This window comes from Coturnix japonica, chromosome 12 (genome assembly GCF_054131305.1).
Source record: "Coturnix japonica strain WE chromosome 12, WE-NBRP24, whole genome shotgun sequence".
In the NCBI taxonomy this organism is placed as follows: domain Eukaryota; kingdom Metazoa; phylum Chordata; class Aves; order Galliformes; family Phasianidae; genus Coturnix; species Coturnix japonica.
In genome coordinates this window covers 21,253,957-21,277,579 of record NC_140674.1, presented here as the reverse complement: position 1 = coordinate 21,277,579, position 23,623 = coordinate 21,253,957, and the positions used below count along the sequence as shown (strand labels likewise).

Genomic DNA, 23,623 nt, shown 5'->3' with positions numbered 1-23,623 from the left:
AAGAAGCAGCACTTCTGCACCTGCCTTGGCTGAGCGCAGGTGGGATTGAGGGAAGGGCTGGAACCATAGCACCAGCCATTGTAGGTCATTGGTGCTGCTCAATCAGAGCAGGATCCCCCCCCAGGAGCACAGCCCGTACATGTAGCTCAGCAAGGCTTTGTCACTTTGGGTTACACAGCAAAGTGTTGTGTGATTCATAGCATTTGTGGTTTGAACTTCTGGTGTGTTGTGAGCTGTTCATTAGTTACCTCCCCCACTGACTGTTCCCAGCCAAATGGATGGAATGTCAGCAGTGGGAGAAGCAGGTTTCCCAAAATGCATGCACTGCCCTTGCTCCTCCTGCATCCCTCTTCTGTCTCCCGGTGGAAGTGAGGAAGCAGCTCTTGGCCACCTGGGTTGAGAATTTCCTCTGGTCCTGGAACGCTGGCCTAGATGTGGGATGTGGGCAGGGGGCATGGCGGGGTGGGTTGGGTTGAGATCATAAGGGTCTCTTCCAACCTCAGGGATTCTGAAATCCCACTGAAATCTGAGAAATATTTGTCCCAGAGTTGTGAGTTACAGGGTTGGATGCTGCTGGAGCCTGCTTCCAACCAATGGTTTCCAACAATGACAACTGGAAAAGACCTCTGAGATCCCCCACCCCAATATGCCCACCTCACCATGCCCACTGCCCACATCCCTCAGTGCCAGTCCCCACAGCTCTGAACACCTCCAGGATTGGTGACCCCATCACTTCCTGGGCAGCTGTGCCACTGCATCACTGCCCTTTGGAGAAGAACTGTTTCCTAATACCCAGCCTGACCCTCTCCTGGTGCAAGGTGAGGCCATCACCTCTCATCCTGCTGCTGTTACCTGGGATGCTCAGACTCCCCAGAACAAGTTAACTTCTGTGATGTGTTTTTTCCTCCTCTCGACTTCTGAAATGAGCTGAATTAGAAACCTCCATCCCATTCATTCACGATAATGAATTATTAACTTCAGAACCAACTTTAGGTCAGCGGACTGAATAGTTGAGGTTCCCACTGCATTTATTTATGAAACCGGGTGCGGTTTGTATGTAAAATCTGTACAGAAAGGAACGTGTTTGGAACGCGGTGGGTTATGTCTGCTCCCAGCCCTGATTGCAGGCACAAGGGCCAGGCTGAGCCCCAGCCCTGGCTCCTCTAGGAGCCACTTCCAGCATAGAGCATAATGTAGGGGCTCGTGAAAGCAACGAGGCTGGGCTGTGATGTTATTGGCAGGAGCTTCCTGCTGCTGAAATGTCATTTAGCTCTTTGGAGAGCAGGGTGGGCAATGTGGCTCTGCCAGCCAGGAGCTGTGGGAAGGGCTGCTTGTTGGATCCGACTTGACATTAATAAGGGAGAGCCAAGCCAGGGCAGGGAGGATCTAGGGGGTGGTTCAATGCTTTCCCAAAGTACAGTGGGCCCCATAGAACAGATGTGAGTCCAGGCACAGACTGGGGACAGCTCCCGGTGTTGGCAGCAGCTGTGTCCCCACTGCGGTAGCGCAGCACTGAGCCAAGCCAGCCCTGCTGCTGGTGGCTTGGAGTGGTTTGCCATCATCTCTGCTTCAAGAGGAGAACAAGCTGTTTGACAGAACTCCCAGCGCCGTTACCTTGTTCTTCTTTTAATATCCTGGAAGCCTACCCCGCTTTCCATCACCAGACCGGCTTGCAGGCTCAGGAAATGCTGCCAAAAAGTGAAATCCAAACATGTTTTGCAGTGCTTTAGATAGAACCAGCCAGCGCTAGCCCAGTTAAAGTGGTATTTCCCACAAGGAAGGATGTGCATCAGGACGGAGACGGCTTTTTATTTGGTAAATCAGCTGAATGCTAATTAACACACCGGTGATTGTGTTATTTTTAAAGAAGGGAGTCGTGTCGGAGAGAAGATAAAAGTACAAAAAAAAAAAAAGAAAGAAAGAGATAAAAAGTCGTGCCATATTAATGATTCAGAACGTATGCCGGAGCTGGCAGAACAGAAAGTATGATGAATAATTCAAACGAGACAGGATTTTCCTCGCAAGGTCGGAGAACGTAAAAGGGACGGCTTTGGAGAGCTCAGCACTGCCTGGGGACCTCCGTCCATCGCGGGCTGGAGCAGAGGAGAGCGTGTTGGTGGCACCGGGCATCCCTCAGCTGCAGGGCTGAGCCCGGACCTTTGGTGCTGGATGGATTAAGGGCTGCTCTGGAGCCCGGGTCCTTGCAGGGCACGCAGGCAGAGATGCCGTAGGCGGCGGTGAGCGACTGGGCTTTCTCACAAAATGGCTTGAAAGAGGAGGGCAGCTCTGGAAGATGAACGTGAGTACGGTGCGCATCCGATGCTTTGAGCGGCTCGTTCCCTTTCTGTGCAGAAATGTGGCTTGGGAGGCAGATCACGCGAATGGTGTGAATGCCTGAGGGTGCAGGTAGAAAATCCCTGCCTGGTGTGAAGACCCTGCACAGTGCTCAGCTCCCCAGGTCCCAGTCCTGACCCAGCTCAGAGCTCAGCACAGCCCCTGTGCCTTCAGCAGCGTGCAGGGCTGGAGCCAGGCTCAGGAGCTGGGGCTTTTTGTAGCAGATGTGATTCAGCAGCCTGCAAGGTCTGCGGGTACATCCTGCAGTGACGTTGGGTGTATTTCAGGCAAAGCCACAGGAGCCTCCACAGAGACCCTGCTGCACCCTCAGACAATATTTTGAACCTCATTTTGTTTCTTGATAAGTATGACTTGGACTTGACCCGTGTGTCTGGCAGCGGAGATTGCGCAAAACAATCCAGGATGACTCTAAAGTGGCGGTCATTCGTGAGTGCAAGGGAGAGCCTTTGGGCTTCTGACTGCCTCACAGAGAGAGAGGTCTCATTGCAGTAGGCTCTGCTTTTTGCCTGCAGTCCCCATGTGTGAGGAGGAGCAGATACTGTATTGCTGTGATGGCAGGTGCTGGGCTGTGTGGCTGCGACCCGTAGCCCTGAAGCAGTGCAGAGATAAGTGTGGCATGCACCGTGTCTTGCAAAACTGTGCTGTGTCATGCATGCATGGTACATCAGTGGGAGCAGGGAGAGGGGTGGCAGAACAGAGGCTTCATGGTAAGGGTTAGGGCAATGAGTGCTGCCTGACAGAAGGGGATCCCACTCCAGCTCTGGGGTGCTGGGTGGATGGTACCCCAAACTGCATCTTCTCCCATGGAGTGTGATACATCTAACCGCCTTGAGCTCTCTGTAAAAGCCTTTGGGACAAAGCAGCCTATTTTTAAGCACCATGTCCTTTTAGAGACATGCCCAATTTTATCTGGCAGTGTGGTGGGAAGCGGAGATTTGTGCTCACCAAAGCTGTTCCCTGTGCCACCCAGCTGACGCCTCATGCCTTACTTATGTTCTCGTGACTTAGGGCTCCTTGCTGTTAACTGGGAGGGCTGTGCAGTCTGCTGAGGCTTTAGGATGAGTTTCCTGAGGCGTGCAGCCCTCTTGCTGAGGGAGGATGGCTGCTCCCACTGTGCCTGCTTGGAGTGGGGGATTCAGGTTTTTCCCCAGGGTGAAAATCATTTGGGAATACTGAAATGGAACAGCGACAAAAGGAGCAGCAGCGGCACTTGGGGTGTATTTTGTGTAGCATCTTATATACTGAATGGGGGAGGGGCTCCGTTCTGGGGGCAGAATGAGAGCAGAGTGAGAGTGGAACAGCACAAACCCGCAAAGCGTTTTCCCCTCTGCCCTCCTTTCCCTCAGCAGATGTGCTCTAAATCTCCTCCATCCCTCTTCCTCCTGTAATTAATAACAGCCCCAGCAAGGCTGAGCCGCCACCACCACTAATTGGAGCACAGCACGGGCAGTGCCAGGCCGGTAAGAGGATTATTGGCTTTCTGTGCCACTGGTTCCAGTGTCAGTGGGAACCCCCTGGGTCAGCAGCAGGGCAGAGCACAGCAGCCCGTCCCCTCCTGCCCCCTCCTCGCCTTCTGCTCCTTTGGTGCCTTCCCCCTTGTATCTAGTCTGGGTGGGTCATGGAAGTCAGCTTCAGGTTTTTTGCTGTGATACAGGATCAGGCTTAGTAGCACTGCAGGATGAATGCAAATGTTGACATCAGGCTTTCTTGCAGCATGTTCAAAAATACCCAGCCCGCCTACCTCGCACCTTCAGGATAGCTGAAGTTTGTGCCTTGCAGGACTTGTGCAAAACAAATAGCAGGAGCTCTTGGGAGCTGAGCTCAATCTATTGCTTCTTCTGTCGTGGAGCTCCTGTGCTGGGCACCCTGATCTGTAAGGCATTTTGTAGGCACAGCTGGTGTGTTCAGATGTTGTCTTGGAGCACCTGCAGGAGCAGAATCACAGAACCATTAAGGTTGGAAAAGACCTTTGGGATCCCCATCCCAACACCACGATGCTCACTGCCCACATCCCTCAGTGCCACATCCCCATGGCTGTGAACACCTCCAGGCACACAGTGACCCCAGCACTCCCTGAGCAGCTGTGCCACTGCATTACCCCTCTTTTGGGAAAGAAATTCATCCTAATATCCCACCTGAACCTCTCCTGGTGCTACATGAGGCCATTACCTCTTGTCTTGCATTGGGTACAGTGTGATCCAGATGGCAGCAGCAGAGATTGAGACTTGGAGCTCTCATCCAAGCAGCCCAGGCTGGAGGATCCCATCCCAGCAGGGTCAGCTCCCCCCACGCACTGGGGCAGCCCAGAGGCCTGGGATTGCTCTGTGCCCAGCAGCAGCTCGCTGTTCCCCATCACAACGCAGCAATGTCAGTCTGTCCTGCTGCACTGTGCTGAGGGTGCAGCCTCTGCTTCGTGCACACAGCTCTGCCTAAGTGGGTTATGGTTGGAGATTAGCTGGAAATACCTCTGCTTAAATAGCGCACGGATTAGAAATAGACCTTTTCATTACAGGAATAGGTCATGGCAATTTGCTTTCTATTTTTTGCCATCCTTCCCCAGCACTGAGTTCAGCATACATTTGACCCACTGCTCAGCTCACATCGGAGCTGTCGGCTGCAGATCTTTCAAATTCTCAATTAATTAAGAAGACATTTTTCTGCATCCTCTTGGCCACGGGCAGGGATCTGCCCAGCAGGAGCCCAGTGTGGCCACCCCAACCCCTGAGCTGCTTCCATCACACACGGGGCCAGGGTGAGGGTGTAGGACAGACCTGTTCCCATTAACGAAGCGCTGCAGTAATTGTTGACTTGCTCTGTCACTTTGATTTCCAGCACACGGATATTAAATAACACTCCTTAAGGAGAGGAAAATAAATTTACGAGCCTACAGAGAAAAGCATAAATTCATCAGATGCGTTTGGTAAAAACAATTACAAATAATTTAACTCGACACCGATAGCATTAAATGAGATTATGGAAAGCTGAAATACTGCACTCACCACTTAATAACATAATTGCATTGGATCCCCTTGAGTTTCCCTTTCTTGGGGTGGCTGCAGTGTACCCCTGCTGCCTGCATCTCTGTCCAAGGACATTGGGGCTGCAATGGGCACAGTCACTCCATGTTTCTCCTTCACCAGCCACAGCAGGGCTGGGATGTAGCAGGCATTTCCAAGTAATACAACTCATTAAACTACAGCAATCAATTGTAAATGGGCGGTAAGTGCCACTGCAGGAGCAGACCTTGGCAGCTCCCGTACCTGTGTGATGGGGAGGCAGCTCAAGCCATGTTGGGCATGGCATGGGCTTCTATGGGATGGCATGGCACAGGGTGCCATGGCACGGCCCCTGCAGAAGCACCAGGCTCTGTTGGTGCTGGAAAAACTCCATAACAGGCCTGTTTGTAGGAACTAAGCTCTGTTCAGAGCACCCATCCCAGCACTGCAAGGCAATCAGCTAAAATGAGCAGTGACTGATGTAACCAAAGCAAGACAAAGCACATACAGTTGCTTTCAGGCTAATATGTAGATTTATGCAGAAAACAAATATAAAGAGCTGCATCTGTTGCGAGCAAAGTATAATTCATCATCAGGGAAGAGGTTTTGTTTCCTCACAGCGACAAGTGCTGTAGTTATGTATTCTGTTTTCCTTGGGTTTGTGTGCAGTTGTGCTGGGGATTTTTTGGTTGGTTTTGGGGCTTGGTTGTTGTTGGTCTTTTTGGTGTTGTGTGGTTTTTTTTTGGTGAAGTTACATTTCTGACTTGGATACAGATTAGGAACTTTTCAGCAAGGGCTGAAGAGATTCTAACACGGCACGTGGGCAGCCCTTGGCTCTGGGGCACGTCCCAAGGACCACAGCAGGGTGAGCAGCCTTGGGTGGTGGCACACAGAGCTCAGCCCCTGCAGCCCCCAGGGAGGCTTGGGGCTGGTATCTGCCATTGAGCATCTGCCCTGTAGGTTTGGGAGAGCAGTTTGGGGGCTTTGGGCACAGCCCTGCTGCTGCTCCATGGCACGTTCCTGCAAACGGCTGCGTTAAGCACATCATAAATCATTAGGGAAAAGCAAAGCAGCAGCCTGTACTCCTGTGAACCTGAACTGCATCTCAATGCTGAGCAGATCGTAAAGATGCAGAGGCAAAGGAATAGCAGGAGATAATTGCCCTTGGTTGGGAGGTGGGAAGCAGCGGCGGTGGTGGATTTGATGGTGCTTGGGCAGAGTGGTGCAACTGGAGCCGTGCGTTGGAAGGCACCTGCAGGACCATCCCTGGCCAGAAAGACTCCTCCGAAGAAATTGCTGAGTGTTGGTTTGTACCCCAGATGTCGTCTACTTGATCTTGGGCTGCAGGGATGCACCAGGGCACTGCTCTCTCTGTTTTCCTTGGTGCCTTCAGCTCCCAATGATGTGTACTCAGTGCTGTGCCTTCCCACTACTGGAAAGATAACTGAGGTTTTGGAGTGTGTCTGGAGAAGGGTGACTGAGCTGTGAGGGGTCTGGAGCACAATGCTATGGGGAGAGGCTGAGGAAGAGGAGGCTCAGGGAACACTCAGTTTGGATACTGAGAAGCATTCCTTCTCCAAAAGGCAGTGGCACAGTTGCCCAGGGAGTGGTGGGGTCACCGTCCCTGGAGGTGTTCAGAACCATGGAGATGTGGCACTTGGGGACGTGGTTGGTGGGCTGGGGTTGGGGATCTGGGAGGTCTTTCCCAACCTTAATGCTTCTGTGGGGCTGTGATTCTGTGCCCTGCACAGCACCCACAGGGCAGTGGAGGCAGCAGCTTCAGCTCACTGACATGTAATTACAGGGCTGGTTCCTCCCATCCTCCCACCCTCTGCTCCCCCATGCACTCAGAGAAGTGGGGCAGGAGGGTTTTCATTACAGAACTGTTCTTTGGCTCTATGTTACCTCCTCTGTGCATGCAGGAATTCCTTGGGTAATAGGTTTAGAGTGACTACAAAAACATGAAGATGCGGTGGTGCTGCGCTGGCGTCGTGCATGTGAACTATTTCAGCTATTTCCTTGCTCACATTCCTTACCAAATGTGCCTGTGAAACCAGTTTATAAATGGCTTTTTCTTTTTTTTTTTTCCACGTGGCCTTGGAGATTACACTGAATTCCAGAGGCCTGTGCAGAGATAAGGGGATCCCTGCTGACCTCGCACTGTGTTTACCCAATGTGTTTGCTGGCCCTCTGGAGCCAGGAGAGAAAACAGGGGAATGGGAACTCACAGCCCCACTGGTTTCATCCAACCCCAGCGATGTGTCCTTGCTGGGAAGTGTGTGACAGTGGCACATCTCTGCCTTCATTGTAGAGGAGGAGGGAGTATTGGTTCCCTGTGGTACCCAGCATCTCCCTGGGGGGGTAGGGGGGGAAGGAGGAGCACATCCCCCACTGCTGGGCTGCTGACAGCTTCATTGCAGCCCATTTACTCCTTGAAGAGTGGTTTCTGGTAATTGCCTTTAATGCACCTTTGTTAAAGCGAATAGGCGGTGTTTGCTTTCTACTTATTTCAGTGTAATTTCACTTTAACTGTACTTGGGTGGTAATCCCCAGTTTGCCAAAGCAGTGATAAAACCTCTGCTGTGTGTCTCAGCACATTTCCCACTGTCTGGGAATAAAATCAGCCATTCTGACTGCTAGTTTGGCCTCCAGAAAGGCAGCTCCCAGGAGGTTCCAGCAGGTTGCCATTCTGCCCTATTGAAATGGGCAGGAAACACCTTCAATTGAAGGGGATTTGTTCCTTCCTTGTTTCCTCCGTAATCCACCAGGAGTGGGGAAGTGCGGTGGGTGCTTCTCAAAGCAGAGGTGTTTTTTCCTCCCTTCCCTTCCATTATCTGCCCAGAGCAGGGGCTTGGAGTTCCATCATCTTTATGATCCCCTCCAGTCTGAGCCATTCTATGAATACTGCCCAGATGGGAGAATGGGAATTTGTCACCAAGTTTGGCGTGAGATGCTTAAAAAGGAGTCCAAAGCAGGAGAAGCCCTCTGCCTCTCCTCTGCCTGCAGCAGAGCTACAGTGGGACTGCAGTGTGCAGGGCGTGATTTCCTCCTCTTCCTTCACACCCCAACCCCCCCCCCCCCCAAGTCCCTGCTCTAAATTAAGCAAAGGATTAATGTGCTAAATTTAAATACTGAAGCCTGCCAGTGCGAATGGAGTTTGCTAAGTCTCCCCAACGCAGCCCCAAAAGGCCAAGCAGTGCCTCCTGTGCTGGCCGGGCTGCGGGGGATTCATCAAGCATCAAACAGCACTAATAGGAAACAGCGACAAGATGTGGAGTGTGCGTTGCTCCTATATATAGTTTGGCCTTAAAACACAAATTCCTGAGTTCCTGTTTGCTTTCGTGATAGGGGAAGGTGTCTGTCACCATGGTATCTGCGTGCGCCTCTCAGCAAAGAATCACTGTCAAAAAGCTCCTCAAAAAGGCAGTGATTTTCCCTTAGAAATGCAAAGCTGTGGGGATGGCACAGTGCTGCCCCTGCCCTGCTGGGCAATACGTGGCAGAGAACTTGGGAGTCAGGAGGGCAATGGACAAAAGGGCTCCTGAATGAAATCTGGGGCCAGGGGTCGTGTGGGACACAAACTGACTTCTGGCTGTGAGATGGGGAACCCAGCTGGTGGGCTGTGCAGGATGGGGTCCCTGGTGGGTGACAGCCACTGTGCAGCCATGACATGTGGATGCCCCATCCCTGCAGGCATTCAAGGCCAGGCTGGATGTGGCTCTGGGCAGCCTGGGCTGCTGGTTGGTGACCCTGCACATAGTACAGGGTTGGAACTGGATGAGCACTGTGGGCCTTTTCCAGGCCATTCCATGATTCCATCATTCTGTGACATCCTGCAGCAGTGGCAGGATGCTCCTGCAGGGAAGAGGAAGCGAGGCTCCTCTTTAGTGGCTTTTTTTTATTATTACTTAAAGGAAATCCAAACGTGCTATTGTTCAGAGGAAACGTGCATTGCTGCTGCCTCACGGGGCAGATTAGCACCATTTCCCCAGCAAAGCCCCAGCTTCATAATAGCAGCAGTCAGCTCAGCCTGGGACTCAGCAGCTTCATTGGAAAGGGCTCCTGGAAGCCTCTGTTTTGTCAGGTAAAGGCTCTTTGTTTCCTTGGACCAGTGGTGCATTCCCAGTAGGCTCCAGGATGCAGCAGGCAGGTGCTGGGGAGGCTGAGTCCATGCATTTGGCAGCAAAGTTCTATGTACATAGGCCTCCAAAAGTGGGAGAAACCCAAAGTTTTCCAAAAAATGCCAATCCAAAAACATGTGGTTGCGTTCTGCCCTGCTGTGTGTCCCTGTGGGGCTCATTGGTGCCTGGGAGTGGAGCTGTGGGTGATGTTCCCAATGATGGATCGGGATGGGGAGAGCAGGAGGGGCCGACTGGGGCTGCTGGGCTTCCCTGTCCTCCTCCTCCTCCTACCTAAAAGCTCTGTGGTTTATCATAAGAAAGAGAAAGCACCTGAGCTGTCTTTAATATGGGGTTAGTAGTTCCTAATTGGTAACACAAAGTAGGTTTGATGGCTTGAGGTAATAAGCAAGCTGGCTTTCAGTGTGGCCCTGCACTTGTGCAATGAAAGTTGCAAGAATTCTGTTTCCTTGAGAGACTGCTGTTTCTAACTCAGCTTGCTTTGTTTGCATTAAAAGCTCCTTTGCAGTGAATAAAATAATGGTAAAGCCGCTCTTTCATCTACAAGGACTTGTGCTCACACTCTCCCCCCTTTAAAATTCATATGAAGCTCAAGTTGTTCATCGCTTTGCAAGAACAGCCCATTTGATGTAGGCTTGTAAAAGGGAAGAAATGACATATGTGTTTTGAATAACAATAAGTGGTTTCTTCTTGCAAAGGGTCAAGTGGAAATATGGTCTCCGTGTATAATTAGAAATGTAGGGGGCTGACGCTGCAAGGGTAAACCAACTGCAACTGTCTGCAAAGAAAGAAAATAGAAAGTTAAAAAGAATCTTAGACAGATAACAAACACAGTTTGCTCTGCAGCCCAGTGAGGAACCTTTCTGCCCTTCTGAGGCCTGGAGGTGGGCTGAGGACTGCTGGCCTTCCACCTCTGTGCTCTCCTTACTCAGCTCTGCTTTCTGCAGGTGTCATAGAATCACAGAATGCTCATCCAGTTCCAACCCCTGCTGTGTGCAGGGTCACCAACCAGCAGCCCAGGCTGCCCAGAGCCACATCCAGCCTGGCCTTGAATGCCTGCAGGGATGGGGCATCCACAGCCTCCTTGGGCAACCTGTTCCAGTGCATCACCACCCTCTGAGTGTTGTATGGGGTCACTCTTATGGCAGAAAAGAAATCTTCCAGTCAATCCCGTGTGCTGTGAGATCCTATAAATAAAGCTGCTGCAGGCTGCCACTGTCAGGCTGGAACCCAGCAGGCTGCTCCCCGCCTCGCAGCACTCAGATATGCTCAGACAAAGACGTATGTACCCAAAATAGGGCATAGAAACACCAAGGTTGGAAAAGACCTCCAGGATCATTCAGTCCAACAGCCCTCCTGCCATCAATCTCTCCCCACCAAACCACGTCCAACAAAGGCATAATGCCAGGTGTAACCCCTGCACAGCTGTGGAACCAGCACCTATTTTTGCTGCCTTGGCCAAACCAGCTTTACCATTGTGCCCACAGAGAGCTGTGGCTGGGAGCCAGGGTGGCACCAGGGAGGGTCAGGATGAGTAATAGGAAAGATTTCTTCTCCCAGAGAGTGGTGCTGCGGTGGCACAGCTGCCCAGGGGGCGGTGGGGTCACTGTCCCTGCGGGTGCTCAGAACTGTGGGGTTGTGGCACGGAGGGGCTGGTGATCTGAGGGGTCTTTGCCAACCTGAATGGTTCTGTGATTCTGTGATCACGTAGAAGGTAGCGGCAGAAGTTTGGTCTCCTGTTATCCATCCCGCTGTGCCTGAAGGTCCATGTTTAGCGTTCCTGCGAGGCCGGCCGGGTGCTGCTTTAGTTCGCGATTCCAGCACAGCAGAAAGCATCTCATTAGCGTAATTGCTGGTGCGTCGGGCTCGCCTTTAACCAGACAGAACATCCCAGGCACAATTCTCTTCTTAAGACTCAGTTCAACGGCCAAAAAAGAACTGGGAAGCGCGGGCAAAGCTCTCCCCTCCCCGTTACCGACCCGGGGCCGGGCCCCGCCGGCGGCCGCCCCCTCCGCCCCCTCCTCTCCTCCCCGACCGCCGCCGGAGGCGCTTCTGAGCGGCGGAGCCTCCGGGGCGGGAGGTGCGCGGTACCCGCGGGCTCAGATGGGGATAGATAGACATCTATGTACATGCATTCGTAATTTCTAACGCGGAACCTTTCTCTTCGCACCCCCTCCTTCCTCCTCCTCCCCCCGCCAGGATTCCCGGGAGGATGGCATGGATTTAGGCAGCGACGCCGGCAGCAGCCGCTCCAGCTCGGAGTCCAACTCCAGCAAAGTGACTCCGTGCTCCGACTGCAAGTCCTCGCCGTCCCCCAGCAGCTTAGACCTGGCGGCGCTGGACGACGATTCGGAGGAAGAAGAGGAGGAGGACGACGACGACGAGGACGACGAAGCCGCCTACCTGCCTCCCCGCTGCCCGGGCCCCGCCGATGCCCTCCGCGCCGCTCCCTCCCTCCGCCGCTCCCCGCAGCGCTCCGCCGCTCCCCGCCCGCGGCCGCACCACCGCCCGCTGCCCCCGAAGCAGCAGCAGCAGCGGCGGAGCGGCGGGGGGGCGCCGGGGCCGGGCGGGCGGCGGGCGCGGCGGGGCGGGGGAACGGCGCAGCCCCCCCGGGAACCGCAGCCGCCCGCCATGGACTGGGCGGCCCTGGAGAGGCACCTGGCGGGGCTGCAGTGCCGGGAGAAGGAGCGTGGGCAGAGGACAAACCCCGCCTCGGTGAGTGGGGGCCGGGGGTCGGGGCGGGGGGAGCGCAACTTCGCGGAGCATCCCCGGGGTTGTGCGCTGGGTACGGGGTGATGCCGGGCTGCCTTCCCGATGGCCGAGCCGGGCGCCGGCGGGGATCCGGCTGAACCGCAAAGCCCGAGAAGCGTGATTACACGGGGAAACGCCGCGAATTGTTTCCACGGTCGCGTCATCCGCAGACCAAAGTCGGGTAGAATTCGCGCATGACTCGAGTGGCCGAGCGCTCCGTGGGACTTTTCCATCGGGGATGAATTCGAGGGAACCTCGTGGACACAGCGCAGGAGCCCGCGGTGCGTCTCGCCCACACCCCGCAGCTTCCCCGCCTGGTTCGGGGTTTGTTAAGGCGTTCCAGTGCCCCCATTCACATCCTGTGAAGTCATCTGGCTCGGAGAGGTTGGGGATTTTCCCCGAAATCCTCGAATTACAACTAATTGCTGAAAAATGTGGGTGGGTCCTGGGCGCGATGAATAGGCTCGTAGATGAGTGTGAGAGCGGCAGTGCGGGGCACTGTGCCCTGAGCTGGGGAACCTCAGAGCTTGGGGACAGGTAATGTCCCTAATTGCTGCTGTTTGTGCCGAAAGTCGGCTTTAAAAAAGAAAGGAAAGAAGAAAGAAAGCTCGTTTTTGTGGCTTGGAGCTTTCTGTGCTATCTGATGAACTCCTGCTGCCCTGAGCTGCCGGAAGCAGCAGCACTGCTGGAAACTCATTGCCTGCGGTGATGTGCTTAGCAAGGGGAGGGCTCACCTGAGGAATTGTGCCCACATGTGTTTCTCTGTCTGCACGGAGTCTGCAGGCTCTAAGGTTGGGAGGGATGTGTGGTCTGGTGGTAGAATGGTGAGGTTTCTGGGCAACCTGATCCCGTGTCTGATGTAGTGGTTGGCAGCAGCCCGTGGCAGGGGTTGGAGATAGCTGATCTTTGAAGTGCCTTCCAACCCAAACCATTCCTTACTGAGATATTTTCCTGCAGTTCAGCATTGTGCTGTTTGTAACAGCATCTTCTTGCCCTGCTGGAAACCCGAATGTTTGCAAAGGTGAATATGGTGAAGTGAAAGCAGGCAGGGAGGAGAGGGGCTGGTTTTCTCCAATGGCGAAAAACATGTTTGAGAAAGGAGGGATTTCAGTATGAGGAGGCCTTGGTTGGTGCAGTGTAAGATGATCTCGTTAATGGGCAGCTGTTGTTTTGAATGGGAGCGTTTCTTCGGCTGGTCCATGTGAACAGGAATCCAGTGTAGACATTAAGGACAAAATCGTGAGCAACTCGTGTGAAGTTGGAGCAATAGGGAATTCTTTCTGCTGTGGGTAGTTGTAGTGAGTTGGTGTCATTGTGCTCCGGGAGCCAGCTGTGACCTGAGTCACCACACCATAACCCAGCACTGCTGCGGGTGGAGGCTCTGCCCATCCTGGCCCCGGCTCCTTCCTGAGGCTCTTTGCCATTTCAAAGAATGAGTCTTTAAAGGAACATCCATCCATTCCTGGAGTAGCAATCCCATCTCTGTTCCCAGTGGTGTTCCCCAGCCCAGCCCCCAGCCCACAGCTGTACCAGGAGCACAACAGATGTGCTGTGCTGTGATTTATGGTGCTTGGGAGCCGTGCAGGAAGCAGGACTTTGCTGCTCACCGTTTCATTGTTGGTTCTAATAAAATCATAATCAGCATCAGTGGTTTTAATGCTCCTTCCATTGCATCTCTGAGGATAGTGATTACAATCAATAGCCCATATTTTCCAAAGAATAACATCTGCAAATTACATAGCCAGTTGAACTTGTGGGGCAGGGAAATGGCTTGGCCAAGCAACTTGCCACTTCAGAGCCTGTGGCAGTCAGAGGATGGATGGCGCTGCTGAATGGACTGTGCCCTATGGAACGGGCTCATTGCAGGCAGCAATGATAGCAGCTTTTTCTGCAGCCTCCAGGTCTGTGGTCCCTTTGGCAGGACAATGACACGTTGTGCATCAGCACTGCCTGCCCAGGCCTGTGCCTCACCTCCGGCTTATGGGGCCTGCATTGTGCTGAACATAGTTGTGTTGGGGAATTGCATTTGTTTCCTTCTGAATCATTTGGCTCTGGAGGCTGTCTTGATTTAGAGGAGATGGGCACGGGGCTCTGCTCTGCTCCCAGCTGTGGTTCACCATGGCTGGATGCCCGGGTGGATTCAAAGTACAGACTGTGGTCCAAGATTAAATCCTGGAACGATTTAGTGTCTGTCCTGGCAGGGTCTGGCCCTGTGTCTGCTCAGTGGGAGTGCGGTGCAGAGCTCCTACCTGCTGGTGTGCTCTGCCTCCAGCATTTAGGGAGCAAATGTTTGCTTGGTGAGATGGACAGTGAAGTTGTTCTCACTTAAAATAAGTCATATATGCTTGATGGAGCCTTCTTACAGCACTGGGTTCCTTGTCCCAGCAGGCGTTTCCCCAGACAAGAGCTGTCTGAACCTTCACTTCTGACACACTCATTTTCAAAATCAAACTTGTGGCTCCAGGGGAATTGCATTTCTGTCATTCCTGTGATGTAGGAGCCCTGCCAGACCTCCTCACACACCTGACAGCAGGGTGCCTGGGCTCTCCTGCTTATCAGCTGGAGCACCTCTCCTAGGAGGAAAAGCTGAGGGAGCTGGGCTTGCTCAGCCTGGGGAAGAGAAGGCTGTGGGGTGACCTCACTGCAGCCCTCCAGCACCTAAAGGGAGATGATAAACAGGAGGCAGAGAGACTTTTCACATGGTCTGATAGTGACAGGACAAGAAAGAGTGGCTTTAAACTCTGAGATGAGATGAGAGATTTAGGTTGAACGTTAGGAAGATGAGACCCTGGCACTGCTGCCCAGAGCTGTGGGTGCCCCATCATTAGGGGTGCTCAGGGCTGGGCTGGATGGGGCAGCCTTATGTAGTGGGGGGCAGCCAGCCTGTGGCAGAGGATGGGACTGGAGTGGGCTTTAAGGACCTTCCAACCCAACCATCCCATGGTTCAGTGATCTTTAAGGTCCCTTCCAACCCAGCCATCCTATGGTTCTGTTATCTTTAGGGTCCCTTCCAACCCAGCCATCCCATGGTTCAGTGATCTTTAAGGTCCCTTCCAACCCTACCAGCATATGATTCTCTAATTAAATTCCTTCTGCACCCAAAGAAGGGAATGGGGCTGTTTGGCTGGGAAGGGCACTCCAGGGTCAGCTTGTTTGTGTTGATGAGGAGCACAAACCCTTCAGCCTTAGGAAATCCTGTCACTGTGTTGAACAGGGGCTGACCTTCCACGCGTGGTATCTCCGACACACCTGGTGACACAACACAACATGGTGACTGCCACGTACTTCGGCCGCTTTCCACCCAGCTCAAAGGTCAGATGAGGTTGGCAGGGTGTTAATGGTTCTGCCAAAGTGTGCCCTGTCAGTCAGCTCAGAAAACAGCTATAGGTGCACTGATGGGCTTGGGAAGAGTGTCGGTAATTACACCAACTGGGGAGATGTGTGTTTGCTGGGGCTGAAACTGGGTCCAGGTGAAATGATTGTAATTAATGATCTTAAGTGAAAACTCTACAAGCTGCTTCTGTTGGTGCAGCAAAGCCTGTCATTAATGAAAGTGCTAAATACGGGGGGTGACAGTGTGCAGGTGCCTTTTTGATGAACGATTCTCCTTTATCTGAGTGTTGATGTGATGGGAAGCGCTCTGTTATGGACACCAGCAAGTTGCCCGGCCGCGTGGTAAGTGGCTGTTCCTTATGGTGTGCAGAAATCCTCACCTCAGACTGAGAAAGCGGGGCTGTGGGAGTGCTGGATAAAGTGCAGGAAGCAACAAACTTCCAGGTTGGATATTAGGAAATGTTTGTTCTCCAAAAGAGCAGTGATGCAGCGGCACAGCTGCCCTGGGGGTGGTGGGGTCACCGTCCCTGGGGGTGTGGGCACAGTGGGGTGGGCTGGGGTTGTGCTTGGTGAGCCTAGAGGTCTTTTCCAGCCTTAATGATTCAGTAATTCTGTGATATCATTTTCTTGCATACTGTGTGTGCTAAGAGAGAGTAAGAGTTCTCCAGTTCTCAGAATTGACCTGTGCTGTGCCACACATGTTAATTTCACTGCTGAAGGACCATAGTTACTGCAGCAACACTCAGGGATGGTGTGTGTGAAGAGAGAAATTGTAGGCAGAGTGTGTTAAAAAGCATAAGAAGAGTCAAGTATTTATTCAGTGTCACACAAAACCCATTTGGAATCTGCAGAGGAGCATCTGGGTGAGCTGAGGGCCGGCTGCCATTGCTGATGGCAGAGCCTTTTGGGAACGAGTGCTGAGCCCCAGCCCCTCAGCCTCTTGTGGGCATGGAGTGGAGGGAATCAAGTATATTAAGCAGTGAGTTCAGGACTGAAGCCTGAACCATGGAGATGCCTCTGCCTTGTCTTTGAGATCCAGCATCCATCCTGCAGGAGCCCCAGACGAACACAGTGGTTGTGTGGGGACCTTACACCCTGTGAAGGATGCTTGAGATTTACCCTGTCACCTTAAGGATAGATGGGAAGTGGAGGAGCTTCCCTGTGTTGTGCCATGTTTTGCCAAGTCCATCCCACTTCTGTGGGCAAAGCATTAATGGCTCTGATGGCAGTGAGCTCCAGTACTACCTGAGCTGAGCTGTTCCCTGAGGCAGAAGTGCTCCATAATAGCTGTTGTCATCAAGGGTTTCCAGCTTTTTCAAGTACTTGTATCACTTTCACCCACTTTGTCTTTCCCCATCGCGCCTATGGAGTCATTTGCGTCACAGCAGCAGTAGATCTTATTTATACCACCAATTTCAGCTTCCTGCTCAGTGATCTATGGATCGCCTTTAAATGAGAAAATTGCACTAAAGCCATTTCTTTCAACCTGTCCATGCTTTGTTAGAATGGAAGCCAAGCGCTCGCATGAGCTGGATGAAATAATGACAGTGGGTTGGGGATGGGGGTGGGAGGAAAAGAAAGGGAAGGGAGAAGGGGTAAAGAAAGAGGAATTGAAAGGAGAATGGGAAGGAAAAAGAGAAGGAGAAGGGAAGGGATGAGATTTTCTGTTCTTGGTTGCTTGGTGGCAATGCTGGGAAAAAATGAGAACTATATGGAAGTGCTTAATTCTTTATGAACACAAAAACTGGTGGTATGTGTGGTCTGTGGAGGACTGAAGTGCTTTTAGTGAGTTATTAAAAATTTAATCTAGTTTTTTTATTTAATGTAACTCCCATATTGAATTTATTAAAGAGGGACTTGGGGAAATAGCAGAGTTCTGTGCCTGGGTTGTGTGTGGCCATCGTGTTTTGTTTTCCTTCCCAACAGGAATTGGATGATAAACTGATCTCAGCAGTTTAAAACCAAGTAATCTGTGATTGATGCTCCTTACTGAGTTCTCCATGCTGTGCATTTGTAGTAGTACCCATCTCTGATAGCTTAACAAGGGCCGGCACAAGCTGCTGAGCCTCTGCTTTCTTCTGCTGCTTCCCCTCCTTGTGTTTCTCTAGCTGTAAATCACCAGCTAGATATGAAGGGGCCTTGGTTTGTTTGTTCTCCCAAGGAAGGCAGTTTTGGGTTGGGTTTGGGTTTTTTCCCATACAGGAACATGAGATGCTGAGGGTCATTTTGGTGAAGGGCTGAGCAGTGTGACAAGGACGTGGTGGGATGCTGAGCTCTGAGCCTGCTTTTCTTCTGCACCTCATGAAATAGGATTCTGTGTTAGGTGAAGGCTCCGTGCTCATCACTGGCTCCAGCCTTGCTCTGGGCAGACAGCTCTAACAAAATGATTTATGTCCCGCTGCAGCAAAGCGGGGAGAAGAATGTGAAGGTTCTTGAGGAAAAAAATGGAGGCAAATGCTAAATGCTCATCCTTTGGGGTTGTTTTTTTCTTTTTTTTTTTTTTTTTTTTGCAAGGAAAGGAGGCAGCTCAGATGAATGCATGCAGAATTAATTACAGTTGATAGAGAAGAACAAGCCCTGGTGCTGTCATTGCTTGCTCAGAGCTGTGCTGCGAGCCCCTGTGCCCAGGCAGTGCCTGGTGTTCTCTGTAGCACATGGTCAGGCTGGATGTTAGGAAATGGAGTGGTGATGCACCAGCACAGACAGTGCAGAGTGGTGGGGTCACCATCCATACAGGTGTTTGGAACCAGGGGGATGTGGCACTGAGGGGTTTGGGCATTGGTTGAGGATCCTAGAAGGCCTTCCCAACCTTAATGGTTATGCGATATACTGTGTAATGTATGCTTGCTGTTTGCTCTCATGTGTGGGTTTTGTACCAAAGAGGTGGATTTGAGCCCATAGATGCACAGGGACAGGGGCAATGTGGGCACACTGAGATCCTTTTTCACCCAGAGGGTGGTGACGCACTGGAACAGGTTGCCCAAGGAGGCTGTGGATGCCCCATCCCTGCAGGCATTCAAGGCCAGGCTGGATGTGGCTCTGGGCAGCCTGGGCTGCTGGTTGGTGACCCTGCACACAGCAGGGGGTTGGAGCTGGATGAGCACTGTGGGCCTTTTCATCCCAGGCCATTCCATGGTTCTGTGATAGCTGTGGTGCTGCGGTGTTCTAAAGCTTTGGAAAAGCATGGGTTGGTGTACCAAAGGTGTGCAAAGCAGGAGACTGGAGGAATGAACAGCACTTGGGCTTTGTTTTCTGCTCAGGGAGCTCCTGGATGGACAGGTGTCCACCCCTGCACAGAGCACAAGCAGCAGTTCTGTGCTCCTGGCTTGGGTGAGCATTGCTGTGATTGCAGTTAGTGCTATGGGAGGAGGCTGAGCTGAGCTCTGTTGCAGAACTGCTAAAAGTAGAGGACTCCTGGAGCTGGGCTCGCTGGAAAGCAAAGCCCACAGCCAAAGGGAGAGTGACAGATCTGGTTTACGAGGCGAGCATCGTTCCTTTGCTCTTATATGGAGCTGCCTCGCACTGGCTACAGCTCCTGCACTGCATGACTAACAGTGCTCGGCTGGGGCCCACCCTTACTATTACTGGTATTTTTAGCATTTTCCATCCCTGTGCTCAGCCTGTCTGCCCTTGCTGTGGTGAGAGCTTCACTCTGCTCTCCCACTGCACCAACCCAGAGGTGCCACTGGGAGACCTATGGACAGGGCAGGGAGCTGCAGGGCTGCTGCTGGTGGCTTTGTGAGCGGTGCAAATAGACCAAAAATAGGGGAAAAAAAAAGAAAAAAAAAGCATAGATTTCTGCTAGGCTTTGTTATGGGCACCAGACTCCCCTGCTGCCTATTTCTGCCCTGTCTCGACGTGTTTGTGTTGGATTTGGCTGTGTTTGACAGAGAAGCTTCAGATTTTGGGTGACGTGGGAACATAGCTTATGCAATTCTGCAGCCTGCAAGTTCCTAATTGAGTCTTATTCCACACATTTGGCAGTTAAATGAGATCTCATATAGAGACTTCCCCTACCTGAGCCTCCCAGCCCTCACCTGCTGGGAATGGGGCAGGTGGCTCCAGGTGACTGGTACTGGAGTAACCCCAGAGTAACCCCATTTCAAGGTCTCTGAGCACCGATAGAGCTGTGGTGTCCCCATTCATTGCAGGGAGTGGGACTGGTGGCCTTTAAGGTTCCTTTCCAACTTAAACCTTTCCGTGATAGCCCCAGAGCAACCCCAGAGTGATGCCAGCACCATCCTCATACGCTGCCCTCTCTCATTTATGGGCTGAGGGGACTCACTGATGACTGTCAGCATGGAGCACTGTACTGTAGACAAATTAATATATAAGCACAGGTTGTGTCTGTGCTCCTATATGGCCAGGCTGGAATTCCAGGTTCTTTGTTGGAAGCACAAAGACCCAGAGCACAGGGTGTGGGGTTTCTGTTCATGGATGTTCCCATGCAGCCCATTGTGCCTGTCTGGGGAAGCTGAAGACCGCATGGCTCTTCATCATCACTGGGACATGTGTCTCATCCTCCCCTTCCTTCTTCTCACATGGTGCTGTTCCCAGTGTTGTCCTGTCAGACTTTGTGACAGCAAAAGCTGCCCTGAAGGATATGGAAGGGAAGAACGACCATTTCTGCTCAGTGAAATTCTCTAACTTATAGCAGGTTGGGTAATTCATTGAAGTTGGGTGATTTATTACAGAGGATGTGGGCACAGCCCATCTGCTGGCTGTGATGTTGAGTGGCTTTGACTTGGGCTTGGTGCTGCATTGGGTTTGTGCTGGGTGAGAGGATGTAGAGAGGATGGGGCTGGGGCTGAGCACCTCTGGTTTTGGCCGACAGTCCCCAAAACCCCACCGTGCTGTGAGCACCAGACCTGCACTGTGTGTATCTATACACAGAACACTGAATGTTATGCGTAGCCAATGGGGTTTGCTACAAATCCTCTCCCAAACAGGACAGAAATAGCACTGCAGGGCAAAGTGGGTTGTAACGTGCTAATTTATTTATATTAATACAGAATCTTGCAGTTTTATATTCTATTGGAAGGCTCATGTTCTCTATAGCATTTTGCATAATGTGACTATTGCACTTCCAAAGGAGCAGCTTATCCTTAAGGACATAAATACAACCGTGGGGAGGCAGCCATAGCTCTTCAGTTGCTATTTCACTGCGCTCATTAGAATGGAGAGTGGTTCTCCATTCACGATCAGCAAAAAGCCAGTGGGAGATCGTACCTACTAATCATCATCAGGCCATTTGTAAATCCTTTATTAAGCACGTGTGAGCCAGCTGATTAATGGCACCATTGGAAATCGGGGCTGTGCAGCTGTATTGCCGAGCTGATACAGGTGGGATGTCTGGAGGTTGGCTGTGTGGTTTTTCCCCTTGGACCAGCAAAAAGCTGTGAGTACCTGGATGCTGCAGTCACCATACAGCATTCCAGGGCACTGACAGCACTGCAACACTGGGATGAAATCATTGGTGCTTTACAGGAGGGAATGGGAATCGTAGAACCACCAAGGTTGGAAAAGACCTCCAATATCAGCCAGTCCTACCATCCCTCTATCACCATATTTCCCACTACGCCATGTCCCTCAGAGGGGTGGTGAAGCTGTGGCCTGGGCTGTGAGGATGGACGCTGTGTGTGTGATGATCTGCTCCCAGGGAGGAGTGGCACATCCCGGGGGGGTGGAGGGCTGCTCAGCATCGCCCTCCCTCGAGAAAAAAAGAATGAAGGAACAGTGCAGAGCATTAGACATGAATGTAATCCAAACAAATGTTCCCCTTTCTGAGGAGATTTCTAGTATTAACAGATTAAAATATAATCTTTTTTTTTTTTTCTTTTTTTTTTCTTTCTTGATAGATTTAAACCCTGGGAAGCTTTAGCTTGGCTTAGAGAGGAGCTAAACCCGTAACTCCTGGTAAATCGCTGGCAAATAATGATGAAATCCCATGATGCCCCGTGTAATTCCCAGCTGGGTGGGTGGGAGCAGCTCTGTGTTCCCACATTATGGGGTGGGGGTCAGCATGCAGCATGGGGTGGTTGTGCTGATAACTGCATGGGGCCGTGGGAAGAGGAGTGCACTGGGATGGGACCGGCCACAGCTTCCTGCCCGCTGCTCACCCGCATGGCTCACTTCCTTCCCATGGAGGTGGGGATGTGCCCCCCTGCATCCTGTGGTTGTGTCTGAGGATGTTTCCTCCTCATTGGGTGGCTGTGGGAGAGATGGGGATATACAGGACTCAGACCTGGCCTCTTTTCCCCCAGCACTGGTGCCACCAGGTCATTGCCCTTTATTTCTCAGAGGTCTTTTCCAGCCTTAGTGATTCTATAATAACTGATGACACCCTGGTGATTGACTGCAGCATGGGCAGTGCGCCTGGTAAAGCTGCTTTTCCCTTCTTTTCGGGAAGCACAGCATCTCCCCACAGCCCAAACCCTCTGTGGAGCATCCGGGGGGAGCAGTGGGAGAGAGGGCTCAGGGCTGTGGGTTTCTTTTACGACGTGCCCAGTGGCTGATGTTGGAAACGAGGTGCACATGGAGCTGTTCTGAGCTCACTGTGGGTACTTTTCCACGCCAAGCCCAAGGTGTGTGCAATGCTGAAAGTGAATGTTTAAATGCTGATGTTTGGGAAGCCCCACCTCAGTGAAGGGGACACTTTGCAGATGCAGGAGGAAGCCGTGTTTGGGTCATTTGGTGTATCTGTCCTCCGTTTTTGAGCCTTATCCCATGAGTTCCCTTAGCTCTTTCCCTACCACCTACATTTCCACTCCTGCTGAAGCTGCAGGTTGCTGTTATCTCCCCCTGTGTGTGCTCCAGCCCAGAGGAGGAGCCAGCAGAGCTGTTTTCCCACAAAGGCCAATTTTCTTCTGCAGGCACATCTGGTGCAGGAATCCAATCTGGGAGCAAGTGCCTCTGCAGTCATTTACATGTTGGAACCTCACAGCTGGCTGCGAGGAGGAGCAGGCGATAGCTGGTACTGCAGAATGCTGTGTTGCCTTTAGGATCCTCGAGCTGTGAGCTCATCTCTGGGCAGTGTTGGCCTTAGAAGGCAGCTCATCTTGGGGGTGAGCTGTGCCCAGCAGAAGTCAGGGCTGGACTGTGGGAGCTGCTGTGTTCTCACAGCCCCAAACTCTTGCAGTTGGGGCTGTGGGGCAGCTGACAGCCCCTGAGATAAAACCTGAGATAATGGGAGCTCAGTGAGAACCCAGCACCCACAGGCTGTTGAAGGCAGAGAATCACTAACTTGTTCCTCTGTTCTTTTTCCTATTGAGACTTTTACAATAGAAAGCAAAGTGGGGGTTTGGTTCCCTCATGTGCCTCTGGCCTGAGCGTGTAGGGGGTGTTTGCTGATCTTATGGTTGTTTTGGAGCAGCAGTGAAGCCATCTGCAAAGGGCAGCAAGCCGTTGTCCTGCAGAAAACCTCTGCAGAGCATCATAGGGCCATGGAATGGTTGGAAGTGGCATCAAAAATCATAGAACCATGGGATGGTTGGATTGGAAGGTCCTTAAAGCTGACAGAGCCATGACATGGTTGTATTTCAAGGGGTTATAAGGAAGATAAGAGCTGTGGAATGATTGGGTTGGAATGGACCGGCTGAGGTTGCCCAAACCTCATTCAACCTGGTCCTGATAAGGGCACTCACTCACTCACCGGGTGTTTGGGGCAGTTCGGGTGCGCCGTGCTGGCGCTGCGGGCGGCGCTGCGGGGCCGCGCGGTGCGGGAAGCAGCCGAGCCCCGCGTCCCTCCCCTCCTTCCCCCCGCGCCCGTCGGAGCAGGCGGGGCCGGGCGGCAGCGTCCATCTTAGCGGCCGCGGGATGCTCGGAGATGGTCCTGCAGGAAAACTGCGCCTACCGGGTGAGGGGCTGCGGGGCCGGGCGGAGGATGCGGGTTTGTTGTGGCGGGTTTGGTCGTTTTTCCATAAGGATTTGCGGGAGGCGCGGCCAAACGGAGCCTCGGGGAGCGCTCTCCCGCAGCCTTTGTGGAGGAGCCGCGGTCGGGCCGGGCTTTGTGCTCGCCATGTGATGCTCGCAGCCGCAGTGAGAGCCGCG

The 23,623-nt window shown here is 52.5% G+C and overlaps 1 protein-coding gene and 1 long non-coding RNA gene across 12 annotated transcripts in view; one reads left to right on the top strand and one right to left on the bottom strand.

Moving 5' to 3' along the window:
• The window catches only part of LOC107318414 (schwannomin-interacting protein 1), a 102,494-nt gene that overhangs the window by 65,698 nt on the left and 13,173 nt on the right, over nt 1–23,623 (top strand). For 5 of the 11 annotated variants that reach the window (XR_004308424.2, XR_014933427.1, XR_014933428.1 and 2 more), the window contains exon 5: nt 11,690–12,205. Coding sequence is in view for 5 of the 11 variants with exons in the window: in XM_085513381.1 (XP_085369507.1) it covers nt 11,690–12,205 (516 nt within the window). In the remaining 6 variants the exon portion in view is untranslated. Of the gene's footprint in view, nt 1–1,035; nt 2,309–11,534; nt 11,571–11,689; nt 12,206–23,352; nt 23,430–23,623 lie in introns of those variants that run through there. The other 6 variants (XR_014933430.1, XM_085513382.1, XR_014933429.1 and 3 more) reach the window with 6 other exon arrangements.
• On the bottom strand, nt 1,794–9,048 carry LOC107318415 (uncharacterized). The gene is made up of 3 exons (XR_014933432.1): nt 4,525–9,048; nt 4,104–4,280; nt 1,794–4,026 (listed from the first exon to the last, which is right to left on the bottom strand). It is a non-coding gene; the product is annotated as an uncharacterized LOC107318415 (long non-coding RNA).